Raw genomic sequence first — 13,462 nt, 5'->3', positions numbered from 1 at the left:
AGAGTGTACACCACCACATACACACATACCAGGAATATGTATTGAAAACCACAGCCTCACACAGAGCAGTCCCTGTGCAGTAAACATTCAAGGTGGGATGATTTTCCCCGTGGGTGGCTGTTCATTTGTATGCTCCTTTCACTGTCCATCCCCTCCGCTGGCCCCGTCCACAAAGGCAAACATTCTCCCAACACTCAGTTTGACGTTCTCGGAATGTCATACATATTTCTACCTGTGCGTGTGTCTTGTGTCTATTGGCTGAGTGCACTCATTTAATTTATTAATGCTCTGTATCGTCCCAATCAATGGTCGGTGGTGTGATGAAGGTCCTTGCCCGAGGGGAGAGAGAGCGAATGGAAAATGCTGTGAGATGTGCAGCGCTCACAGAATCATTAAGTCTGAGCTCAGGCTTCTGTGTGTGTGTGTGTGTGTGTGTGTGTGTGTGTGTGTGTGTGTGTGTGTGTGTGTGTGTGTGTGTGTGTTGTGCTTAACAAGTAATCATTAGCACTAGATATGCAGTGAGGGTGTCAGAGTGTTATCCAGGTATTGTTTGAAGATCTCTAGCTGTCTATCCTGTAGTGCAGGCTGAAAACAATCAAAGCCCTGAGCATCTAAAGTGTGTGTATATATATTTAAGTGTGTGTGTGTGTGTGTGTGTGTGTGTGTGTGTGCATGCACGAGTACGCAGGTGACAAGCCTTCTCCCACCATTCCACTACACTGCAGAGACAGAAATATACGCTCCAGAAAACCCACAGTCAGAGTGTTGAAACTTTTTCACCACCTGTTTTATAATGTGAAACATATGGCAGAGAGTACAATTAGTTTCAATATTTGATTCAATCTCTGCATCGTACGTAAGACAAACAGCTTTGCAATTTTAACGCTGTTCTTCAAAATGAAAATGTGGAAATATATTTAAAATTTAATAAATGTCTACATCGTGCAGCAGTAATTCAAATAAAGTTTAAACGCACAGTGAATTTGAAACACTTATTTACACAGTTTTTATTGTGGTGTAGGGTCCCTGACTGCTCTGCTACACTTACATGCGCTAACTATGAAGCTACATCCAGCAGCCAGTTAACGTAGCTTAGCACAGCACTAGAAACAGCTAGCCTGGCTCGGTCCAAAGGTAAAAAAACAATCTGCCTACCAGCACCGGTAAAGCCCACTGATTAACACGTTAAGTGTTGTTTGCTGCTGGTTGATTAACTACATGTTTAGAGAGTGATATCAATCTTCTCATCTAAGTCTCGGCAAGAAAGCAAATAAAATACTGTTTAATTATTCCTTTAGGAGGAACACACTTCTGTCTCTCTCTTCTCACATGGAATGGCTCAGTCATGTCGAGTTATGTTATGTTGGTTTTGATTGTCATACTGGAGCTTGAATTGAGTCTCGTCACCAATGTGTCCTGGTGAGCAACAGCTGAACAGTACAAGACCGACAGAGACAGCCGGGTGGACGAGTGACCAATGAAGTTCTTCTGGAGGTGGAAGGATTGACCAATGAGAGAGCAGGACTGATTGGAGGTGATTTACGTTCCTGACATCTTTAACCAAATTACCCGGCATCCCTTGCGGTGTGATTACTGTGATGCACAGTCTCGATGCCTGTGTGTAAAATGTGTGTGTGTGTGTGTTATTTCACTTCTCCCAAGGCAACCGCTCATGCAGAACTGGAAGACGGACACAACAAGTGAGCTTCAAAAGTCCCCAAAGAGTTTCTGTAATAGTCTGATATCTGCTATCTCTGGCAGCTATCACAGTCAGCATGCCCATTGACCTGCAGGCGAGGCTTAGACAACATGTTCAAGGTTTTATGAAGTAATCTCATTGATCGCTAGCCAAGACTGCTGTCAGGACAATCCAGAAGATTTTCCCAGCATTTGTTTGAGTTCATGAGAATCTAACAAGCTTGTGTTTACATTTTCTAACACTGCAAAACAGTTTCACACAAAATGCCTTTCTTCTAGTCTGAAGTCTAAAAATGTATCTATAGCTGTAACAGGAAAATACAATAAAAGGGTGCTGACGTACATTTGATTAGCTGGCTGCCTGGTGACTACTAGTGTCTTTTTCCCAAAAGACTAAACCAGCAGCCTAAAGATTTTGAAATAAGCTGAGGGAAGCCTTTCTTTGTAGTCAGAAATATGTCATCCGCAGCATTCCCTTTGAGATGAACGTGCCACCAAAAAACAGCAAGCTATCATGTGACAAAATACTAATAGGTACAATGTTGGGATTCTTTGTGGTTCACTTTGAGACGTCTCTCTACAGTCACCGGCATAGTTTCTATTAGAGCCAACAGGCTCATCTGACTGGACGTCTGCTTGATCCATCAGTTCATTTCAGCCACTCTGCTCTCTCAGCCCTGCTCTTAAAGACAGATAGTGGGAGACTGTCTCATTTCACGCTTGCAGGAGTTAATGCTATTAAACTAGACACACAGATGCACTCAAATGTGCAAAGATTCAAACACACACATATGTGCGCACACACACACACACACACACACACACAAGATGTAGCTGCTATCTGATGGCCTGAACAACAACAACCTCTGAGATAAAGAGCAGCTTTCCTGTTCCAGTGATACACTGCCATGTTCAGCCTCTCGATGATATGTGAGTGTGTGGGTGGGTGGTTGTACCTTAGTGTGTGAGTACACATTTGCACCTGCGTTGTGACCAATCCCTCTGTGATCCCATTACAAGGGTCTGACAAGCGAGGGGTGTGTGTGTGTGTGTGTGTGTGTGTGTGATGGAGAGGATCATCTGTGAACTGCTGTTAGTTAGCAGCATTCTCTATCACTGTGGCATGTTATTATCTGGGATGGTCCTATGTTACATCACTCTTACTTGTTATTGCATACACACATGGACACGCAAAAACACACAACACAGATTTGTCTTAACATTTTTGTGAGGACATTCCATTGACTGCATCCATTCTTTATTCCCCACAACTACATACATAACCTTAAAGGAATAGTTCCCCATTTTGGGAAATAGTCTTATTTGCCCTGTTAGCAGAGTTTAAAGAGATGATTGATACGATTATTTTATTTGGAGCAAAGAGACTGTTAGCTTAGCATAAAAACTAAAAACAAGGGGAAGCAGCTGCTCCGGCTCTGTCATAAAGCACATCTAAAGCTCACTAATTAGCATGTTATCTTGTTAGTGTAATCCCAAAACACAGAAATGTAAAAACATTCATTTATGGTTTTAAGAGGACTATTTCTTGGCCAGGCACAATGACTTCCTGGAGTCTCCCCTGATTGCCTGAAACTCACAGTGATGAAATGACTCAAACAAGTCACTGCACGCGGCCATGAAATAGATCGAGGATGTGGCTCCCAGTAAAAACACAAATCGTCTAATCTTAAACATCAGCCGAATTAAAACCCTGAAGCCAAGTCTTAACCTGAGACAAGACACTTAAAGACATCCTCACACAAAAAAAGAAGAGAAGTTCAAGAAGACCAAACCCACTTTCACACTCTCCCTTTACTTAATAAGATTATGTGCTCAGCCAAATAAAAAAAATCATGATTACTAACCATTTGGGGGGGTTGGCATGTACAACTGAAGATAAAAGGGAAGTCCAGCTTGCTGGTCCATGCACACACATTGATCCCTCCAAACAGAAGGCTTGATGTAAGCAGCCCGCACAATGAATTTGTAAATATCAAGCGCACACAATTTGAAAACAATGTCATTTAAACAGGATCCTATAAGAATTACACTGGATGTGGCACTGTGTACACATTGTACTGCCAACTAGTCTATATGCAAACCTGCCCTCCAAGTATCTTGTTATTCCTGTGCAGAGCCTAACAGTGGAGCACAATTCAGCAGGTCTAGTCCGCTGCAGACCGAGAGGCAGTTAAATCATGTACTGTATACTTACATACAGGCAAACGCATCCACATAAATTGCCAGGCCAAACACATATACACAAACAATAAATATTCAATAAACCATGGCATTAAAAACAGGGTGCAAACATTGCATAAACTGATCTGTGTGTATATATTTTTATCAGTACATAAACATGTGTATATCTGTTCTTAATAGCTTACCATGAACATCCTCATTTTAGTTACACATCCTGCATACAGTTTGTGCCAAAATATTCTCAGAAAAATTCCACTGTAAATGCTGTAAGCTGTAATATTTCCTGCATTTATTATGTGTCTGTATTTATTGGGTGCTAGTAGTGGTAGTGGTGTTGATCAAGGCTTTCTCCACATCCACACTGCAACACACATAAGAACTAAAACTCCAGAAAGAGAGAATGTGAACACATAAAGGGCTAATTGAGGCAAATGTATCAGCTGTATCAGCTGGGCTTGGAACAGGTTATGCCTTCCCTCCTCACATTTCTCCTCAGGGCCCCCGTTTACTCGCTGCTTGTACCAGCACCTGAGAGCAGATTATTGTTTGGGAGACTTGCAGCAGAACAGGCAGAGTAAGTAGATCTCTCCTCTGCTCTAATCTAATCAAATTTGATGTTTCCAAACACACAGCAGCTCGCTAAAGGCACAGCGATGATACCCTAGGAACAAAGCCCACGCTTGTTGTTGGAGACCTTCCTAAGCTTCTCCAATTCCTGCCTCAATTTAGCACTCTCTCCCTGAAGCTTAACGCTGGCAAACAACAAGAAAGCAATTTAACAGGCTGACGCTGTGAGTGTGTGCTTTTGTGTATGTGTGTTTTACCCTCAAAATTGTTCATGTCTGTTTGTGGAGCAGACATCCTCTGTGGGCCAGTCTCCCGTGATCCCACCTTCACTCTGAAGCAACACAGTGAAGGAAATTCAAACACCAAGAGACGGTACTGACATGAACAAACAACCTTTTAAAACAGTTTGGAAAACCTTTCTCCATCTGTTTACGTAAACAATATAAACAGCATGCCTAATACCTTAACGTTGGCTGTTCAGAGGTTAGTTGAGTATTCTCAGTGGTGTGATCATCCTGTAAAATACATTTTAAACACATATTTTATACATATGCAACGTATTGCTGAAATAGGTCCATAGACATTGGGAGTAAATTGGGTAGAGGTATGCTACCACTTTTAAGCTTTTATGCATTATTAAAATCATAAGCAATTTCTTTCTTCATGTGAATGAGATAATAGGGGGAAGGGCTGCAAGCTTTGATACACTATGTGTAAATCAACTGTAGAGATCACTTCACTTCAGTCGGTACTGCAAAGGTCCTTTCATCACTTTGACCTATCCAGCTCTCACTTTCATCTTACGCTAACGAGGGGCTCATTCATTTCTAATCAAAGGATCCCGATTTACTGCAGGTCCATTGAGGATATTCAGCCCTCCACACACAGAAAATGGATGGGGTCATCACATTTTAAACAATACATCTGAAGACCAGTGGGCACACGCGAGTGCTCACATAAACCCACAAGGTGATGGTGAATCTATCTCAAAACATATATGGCCACTTTTTGATCAGATGTATTGGATTCTATACAGCCAAAACTGTGGCAAAGACAAGTGAGAGGAGGGAGAAAAAGATGGAATGGTATGAGCACTAAGAGAGCTGCTTTGTGTTGAAGCATTGCAAAAAGTTCCCTCGCACACATCTGGAAAGAAGACACTATCTCACTGTGTGCTAGTGAATGTGTGCGTGTGTGTGTGTGTGTGTGTGTGTGTGTGTGTGTGTGTGTGCTGCTGGAATGGCGGTTCCGCCACGTTCCAGATAATTCCACACACAGGCGGGTCCACTCTCTCCCTCTACTCCCATCTCCATCTGAAGGAACACCATCGGTCACTCTGGTCCGTGCTTGTGTGTAAGTAACTGTCCGGACTCAGGGAAACCGATGACTGCGCCTGTCCGTCATAGGCTGTTTAACAAGAAATTCTGCCTCGAGACTCTGCTGCTGCTGAGAGCCAGAGGAGCAAACTACAAGTTTTATCAGTAAGAAACACCTTCAGTCTATCAGCCGAAACAATCGAAATCTCTGCAGACTGTAAACCGTTAAAATGTCATACGCTTTTGTAGCTGTAGATTATTAAAAAACAAATCCTTTTAGAAAGTTACAGAATATGATAATCATATCAAAACCAGCGTTGGTCATTAACCAATCAGGGTTGAGAGTTCATGTACTCTTATTTGCCTTCAGCATAAAACGAGAGAGAAAAATAGAAAATAAATAAAGAATCAGCTTATTTGAATCAAAATAATTATAATAATAGCTGTGGAGTAATCAAGTAGCATGTAGAGTAAATTCATTGATCATTCGGATTATACATTTCAATATTTTTAAAAGCAGTCGGTCCAAGGTTGGTCTGCTGAATTGATTGCCTTCATTAAAAAGATTAATTTAATTACATAAGCAGCATATATGAGAGTCAATCGTTTCCAACCTTTCCTTTCGGCTGAATAACATCTGTATTTTTCACAATGTGGAACAGAGCAACGTGGTGAAATAACAAACCCAGTGGTTCAGTTAACACTGTCCGGCCAACAATGTCACTGCCCTCTTACACTCATCCTGTAATCAAAGGCCTGCACCTGTACAAAACACTGTGTCTGCATAATATCACAAAGACACTTCAGTTCAGACAAAAGGCCAGGTGCACACACAGGAGGAATTAAACCAGAGACAAAAGACAGCGGCTCAGCAGCTACAGTAAACTTGTGTCACAGTGTCATCTAGTGTCGTCTTTAAGAATTGCAAGAATTACGAAAACATTTTCTGCAGTGGATTAATTGATAACAAACAATAAAGTTTTGTATTTAAACTGTTAACTTGAAATATCCAGAAAAATCTAACTTAATGCAATTCAACGGGATGACATCCTACATAGAAGTTAATTTAGATGCGACTCCAGTGTTTCATCACACAATGAGGTGGAAATCTATAGAATGCGGGGGTGTTTAATTAGAATGCATTGTATTGTAATGTGTCCCTGTTATTTTGTCCACTACCTGTGTAAAGTGGGGCACAGATGTATATTACAACCAAGACACGCCTGCTGGAGCTGTTAAAGCATGCAGCACACCGTAGTGACACAAGTTAACAGAGAGCCCTGAGAAAACTACCATGACGCAGAGCGGAGAGTGTGAACAACTGTTTGAAACAAACATTCACGAGACCTGCAGAGCACTTACAGACACTGAGTGACTCACACGGAGCTTGTTGGGGTAATAAACCTAGAAGGCTTTGGAGTAAATTGATTTCGAACAAAAGAGCCAATTCATTCTTTCATTCTAGGATCTACAGTTATACAACACAAATGTCAGTAAAACACCTCTGCTTGATTTCGACCCCCCCCCCCCCCCACACACACACACACACACACACACACACACACACACACACACCTCTCTTTGGACACAGGCACTTGCTGAACCGCAGAATGTTAAATAAACCAATGGAGGAATTCTACTGAGTCAACACAGCCTGTGGAAGTGGAGCGCTCACTCTGTGTCTGTGCATGTATGTGTGTGTGTGTGTGTGTGTATGTGTGTGTGTGTGTGTGTGTGTGTGTGTGTATGAGGCTGGGAGCAGAACAGAGTGGTGTCTGTCACAGGGTAGTCCTGAGTAAACTCTGTTTAGAACCATTCTGCCCACAGAATGCACAGAATCCAGCTGCTATGGCAACAGAAACCTGGTGGTAAATCTGTTTAATGCCTTCTCTCTCACACACACACACACAAACACAAATACACACACACACCTACACACACGACCTTCACGTTCCATTGGGATGATGCAGTGTTTCCTGTACCATCCCTATAGATATATTCCTTCAGTTTTAGTTAAATATGATATACTTTATTGTCCCCGAGGGCAAACTCTTGGACTCGCAGCACTGCTGATCCATCATGATTACAAAACACAGTAAAACTACACAGTCCAACAGACCAATAAATAATATCCAACGCACTCACAATAAATATAAAGTTTATAACATAGTCAAGCATCCAAACAACACCCTCAAATATAATAATCCTCCACAACTCATTTACATCCATAAGCCCCTTTCACAGCAGACATTTTGACTTCTCATCGTAGGAAAAACACAGGTGTCACTAACCCAAGTGTGCCCTGCCATGGCAGTGACAGCCAGCCACCATTCCTTTTATTATTTACACCTGTGCGTTTTGTCAAAAGGTCTGCTGTAACAAATGCCTACTTTGGCCTACTTTCTCTCCACACTTTCTCCCACCAGTGATAGTGAAATCAAAAGAGACGTTTTTGATTTAAAGACCCTTGCACACCGAAGGTTGTTTTCAGTTAATTTGGCTGATTAGACCTCTGCAAAACGGGCCGAAGTCATGCAAAGAACCTCCTAATGTCCCCAAAATCTATTAACTAAACACAAAAGATGTATGTTGCCCCGCCCTAACAGGTGCAGCAAGAGTGTAAGGCGTGGAGAAGATGTCTGATCAGATAACAAGTGAAAACACCTTTGTCATGCAATGGGTATGGCTTTAAGATTTGACTGTAATCATTTAGTTATATACTACAGTATTGCTAACAAGGTTTTAAATATGTAGTGTTTTTACACTGAAAAAGTTAACTTAAAAAAGTGAGTATGAAAACTAAAAAACACTTGATTTTTGAGGGCTTTTGAATAACACTGTTATCCCAAAATGCGATACACAAGTGAAATCTACTCAAAGCTGCTGTAAAACAAAACCCAAAAAATTGAATAATCTTTTTTGGTCGGTCATAATCCACTTCAAGATTTATACAACGTCTTTCTGACTATAATCAAACCTTAATTTAATCTTGAACTGGAATAATGACAAATCTGAATTACATTGCAGGTATCGGAAACTGGAATTACAGCCATAGTTATAATCTAGTTGCAGATACCTTTGAACTGTAGATATATGTAATAAAACACTAAATACACATGAATGGTAAAAGTAATCTTAATCGTACTAGTCAATTTAATAGTCAAAATATACTTACAGATATCTTGAATTAGAGCAGATATCAGTAATGAATCTAGCCAGCAAATAAATGTTAAAACAGCTTTCCAAAATAAAAGCACAGGCGGAAGTACTTAAACTCACCACTTTACCGCCACTACTACACATGATGCTGATGCTATGTGTTGTTTTATTACTTCACGCCTAGGCTCAAACGTTTTTTTATCATAGGTTGTGTAAAATTATGTGTGTTGTATTGTGTTAAAGATACCGGGTACGAGTGTGTCAGGATGGCGTCATCGAACGTAAACCAGAAGTGACGTTTTCCCGTTCCCTGAACTTCCGACTTGCACGTGTGTTTACTAAACATGTGGACGATTGAGCCCAAAAAGTAATAGTAGTACTTTTACAAACACACTTGTCGTTTGTTATCGGGTTGAAACATGGGGAAGCTGAATGTCGTGGTGTTGAGATATTTATCTCGAGATGACTTCCGAGTCCTCACAGCGGTAAGTAGCTAGCTAGCTAACGTTAGCTAAGCTAACCGTTAACTGCTCGGTCCCAGCTGAGTTAGCCTCTGCTAGCTTGAGTTAGCCGGTGCATGTCACCGTTGCGGTGAGTGAAATGTCGTCAGTGTTGTCATTGTAGAGAGTTGACAGAGGTTCACACTTTGACGCCCATCTTAAAACAATACTTGCTTGCCCATGTACCTTGAATAAGTAGTCGGCATTCCTCTTGTCCATAGCTTACAGTAGCGCTCCCTATGACCATTAAACTAACCTCAGAGTAAAATCAGTCAAATGCCTCTTCAACGATATGTCATCATATTGTTATATTTAAAATCCCAGGCCATGCTCTCATCAAGCGGTGCTCATTTCATGTCGATTCAGCTCTGCAGCACTATTTCTGCTAGCAGGCTTGGATTTAAAGCGCTCTGATCTACTTCTGGTTCTTCCTGTGAACGTTCCTGCACACAGGTTGAGATGGGGATGAAGAACCATGAGATTGTTCCAGTGAGTCTCCTGTCCTCCATAGCTAGCCTTAAACACGGCGGCTGCAACAAGGTCCTCAGAGAGCTTGTCAAACACAAACTCGTGGCCTATGAACGCTCCAAAGGTGAGAAAATACACAGGAATGCTCGCTGAACCTCACTAGTCTTGGTGGACATAGTACATTTAGGTCATATTTGTAATGTGGCATGTGTGTGTGAATTTCAGCTGTGCAGGGTTACAGGCTGAACAATGGAGGATATGACTACTTGGCTCTGAAGACCTTGTGCGCCAGAGAAGTTCTCATCTCAGTTGGCAACCAGATAGGTGTGGGTAAAGAATCGGGTAAGAAAAAAGTTGCATACGTAGTACATAGTCTGCATATGTTCACATAGCCACCTCTTTTTCTTGTACAAATCTCTGTAAAAATCAGGATAGAGGTTGTTTTTACCCATAATAACCATAAAGAAATACTCAAAAATACTTGTTGTTGATGTAAATGACTTCTGTTCTCTGTCAGTTTCCCAGGCTGCTTGGACAATGTCAGAAACTCTCTTGTTCATAGAAATGTTTGTTTGCGCTCACTTCCTGTAGATATATATATCGTGGCGAGTCCAAACGACGACCAGTACGCTCTGAAGCTTCACAGATTAGGTCGTACCTCCTTCAGGAACCTGAAGAACAAGAGAGATTACCACCAACACAGGAAGAACATGTCCTGGCTCTACCTCTCTCGCCTGTCTGCCATGAAGGAGTTTGCCTACATGAAGGTAACGGAACAAATCAGAGAAAGTTATGTGGACTAGAAAGAAAATGTCACCAGCAATTACTAAAATGTCTCCTAATGTTTCAGGCATTGTATGATCGGGGCTTTCCTGTTCCTAAACCTGTGGACTATAACAGACATGCTGTCGTGATGGAGCTCATCAATGGATATCCATTGTATGTAAACAAGCCATCCTTCTTTCTTGCTTTGTATATTGCTTTAGTGATGGCAATAGCGCACACTTCCTTCTCTCTGTTCCTTGTGTAATTTAGAGTGTATTGTTGTCTTTCAGGTCTCAGGTACATAAGCTGGAGGATCCAGGAGCCCTGTACAATGAGTTCATGGAGCTCATAGTCAAACTGGCCAATCACGGCCTGATTCATGGAGACTTTAACGAGTTCAACCTGATGCTGGACGACCAGGACCACATAACTATGATCGACTTCCCCCAAATGGTGTCCACCACACATTTTAATGCTGAATGGTTGGTGTCTGAGTTATACAATTGAAAATGAATGAACACCTAAGATTATGAAACAGATGTAAAGATGAATCCGTTGTTCACTTTTTCTAACTTTGATTATAGGTATTTTGACAGAGATGTCAAATGTATCAGAGATTTCTTTGCCAGACGCTACAATTACGAAAGCGAGCTCTTCCCAACCTTCAAAGACATCAGGTAACTACGCATAGCTATGTTCAGTTGCAATAAAACTCCTGATGTACAAAGAAAGTTGTCTTGGTGTTAATTTTAGATGTGTGATGGAAAAACCTCATGTTGTCTGCTCTGTGTTATTTATTAAACAACTTGATTTTATTTACTTGTTCAACATTTTTCCAAATGTTTAGAAAAATCACATTTTGCATTGATAATTGTTTTATCTTATCGTTATTTGGAAAGCAAGTCTTACGTGATCTTTTGTTGTCACTGTTTGTCCCTACAGCCGCTCTTGTTCTCTGGATGTCGAAGTCTCAGCTAGCGGCTTCACCAAAGATCTGCAGAGAGATGCTGCATTGCTACACCCAGCTGGACCTGAGGGAGAGGACGACGATGATGATGAAGAGGAGGGCGATGACGAAGAGGAAACGGACGAGGAGGTAGAGAAAGAAGAAGAAAGTGTGGACATGGAGAAATATAAGCATGCAATGCTGGAACTGGAAGGTCTGAAAGTCAGCGACTCGCATGCAGACGTCCAAAATGAAGAGAACAAGAGTGAAAAGGGGGAAGAACAAAAAGGGACTGAGACGACATCTACTGCAACAAGTGATGAAGAGCCAGATAAGGACTTGGTGGAAGAGTTGAATGAGGCAGTGGATGAGTGTCCAGAGCTGGCAGAACTTTCTGCCTCCAACAAAGAGTTCAAACCCTTCAGGTAAGCACAGTAGGACGTTATCATAATCCAACATGAAAAACATGTAAGATGACATAATGTTTGAATACGCCACACTGTGGTACAGAACCACCAAATCATTTTAGGTCTGTTAATACGAATTCCTGGTCGATAAATTTCAGATTATAAAATATCGCATAATTTGCATCAAATTTAGCAAGGATGTTTAAAAACATGCAAATTATACCCCAACAGTGATTTACTGGTTTTTGTTGTGCCATAATAGCAGTTGGGTTTTTTGTGTGTTTTGTCCTGCAGAGACTCAGACAGTCTCCACATGGCAGACCACCGGAGGATGAGGACAGACAGTGAGGGTACAATGGGCAGCATAGGGGGCTGCTCCACAATACCACCGGTAAGAAAAACACAGACACACACACACACAGGGTCAAGGTGAGAGCGCCATACACTAATACAGTACCATTACACAATACAAACACTCTGAGGTGATCCCTGAATGTTTGGACACTTCACTAGGCATAGCAATCCTAGTAATGAGTTTTAAGTTTTGACAAGAGCTGAAATGTCCTGTAGGTGCTGCTGAAGAGCTTTCACACGGTGTTGCAGTTTGTCAAAGAATTTGACGTTTGGCCCGAAGCAGAAACAAAATGTCTACATACTGTTTTGCCTGCCTTGCAGAGACAGACAGTGAGTACATTCATCTGTAGTAACCAGCTGTCGTTATCTTTGTGTGTTCTGCAGGAGGTAGTCCGTCAGAAGGTGCGGGCGCAGCTCGGCAAACAGCAGAAGGCTGCACAGAGGAGACGTCTGCAGAAAGGAGAAGCCAACTTGGTGACCAAATCCAGAAGAGAGAACCAAGAGAACATCACGTCTAGTCTGGATGGCGCCTCCTTCTGGGGATAACTGCAGAGATGGACAGACTGAATTTGCGTCAACATGTTTTTTGTTTTTTTTCTGGTTAACATGCATGCTGTATGGTCCCTCTGCTCCTTTTGTTTGAAGAGTTGAAAACAACAACAACAACACAGCAAGAGTGTCTCTGCAACAACTGCTCCGTACCGCTTTGTGAAATACACAAGAGTGAAAACTGTGCATTCAGCAGATCACCACACATCAAGAAGACAATCTGTTTTTATATCTGAACTGTAATTAACTACCATGTTAAACGTACAGTGTAATTTAGATATCGACTCCTTATAATGAAGCTGTATGATTCATAATTAAACCATTCAAATCACCATTGATGTGTTTTCCTGTGTTTATTCAAAAGAATGGTTTAAGAAGTGAGGAAATTTAAAACAATTTCTGACAGGACATCATATGCACCTGTGCATATCAACTTCATGATGGAAACAAAAGACAAACCTATTAATTAATGTTTGCCATTAATGAAGCATAGCTTTAGTTCATGCAGGACACGGAAGTCATACGCCCCCT

The 13,462-nt window shown here is 41.5% G+C and overlaps 1 protein-coding gene across 1 annotated transcript; it reads left to right on the top strand.

Moving 5' to 3' along the window:
• Positions 1-9,245: 9,245 nt before the first annotated feature.
• On the top strand, positions 9,246-13,265 carry riok2 (RIO kinase 2 (yeast)). The gene is made up of 10 exons (XM_076099475.1): positions 9,246-9,427; positions 9,896-10,034; positions 10,136-10,252; positions 10,502-10,677; positions 10,761-10,849; positions 10,966-11,157; positions 11,260-11,352; positions 11,618-12,046; positions 12,323-12,419; positions 12,767-13,265. The coding sequence occupies exons 1-10, from the start codon at positions 9,362-9,364 to the stop codon at positions 12,926-12,928; spliced, it is 1,560 nt and encodes a 519-aa protein (XP_075955590.1). The 5' UTR covers positions 9,246-9,361; the 3' UTR covers positions 12,929-13,265.
• The last annotated feature ends 197 nt before the right edge of the window (positions 13,266-13,462 follow it).

The sequence above is a fragment of the Anarhichas minor genome, unplaced genomic scaffold, assembly GCF_050575085.1.
Source record: "Anarhichas minor isolate MPS153535 unplaced genomic scaffold, ASM5057508v1 ptg000025l, whole genome shotgun sequence".
Lineage (NCBI taxonomy): Eukaryota > Metazoa > Chordata > Actinopteri > Perciformes > Anarhichadidae > Anarhichas > Anarhichas minor.
This window is presented reverse-complemented; position numbering and strand designations above follow the sequence as displayed.

Coding starts and splice junctions, on each gene's coding strand:
- riok2 (XM_076099475.1), top strand. CDS start 9,362: ATGGGGAAGCTGAATGTCGTGGTGTTGAGATATTTATCTCGAGATGAC. Junction 9,428..9,895: donor ACTTCCGAGTCCTCACAGCG/GTAAGTAGCTAG, acceptor TCCTGCACACAG/GTTGAGATGGGGATGAAGAA. Junction 10,035..10,135: donor GGCCTATGAACGCTCCAAAG/GTGAGAAAATAC, acceptor TGTGAATTTCAG/CTGTGCAGGGTTACAGGCTG.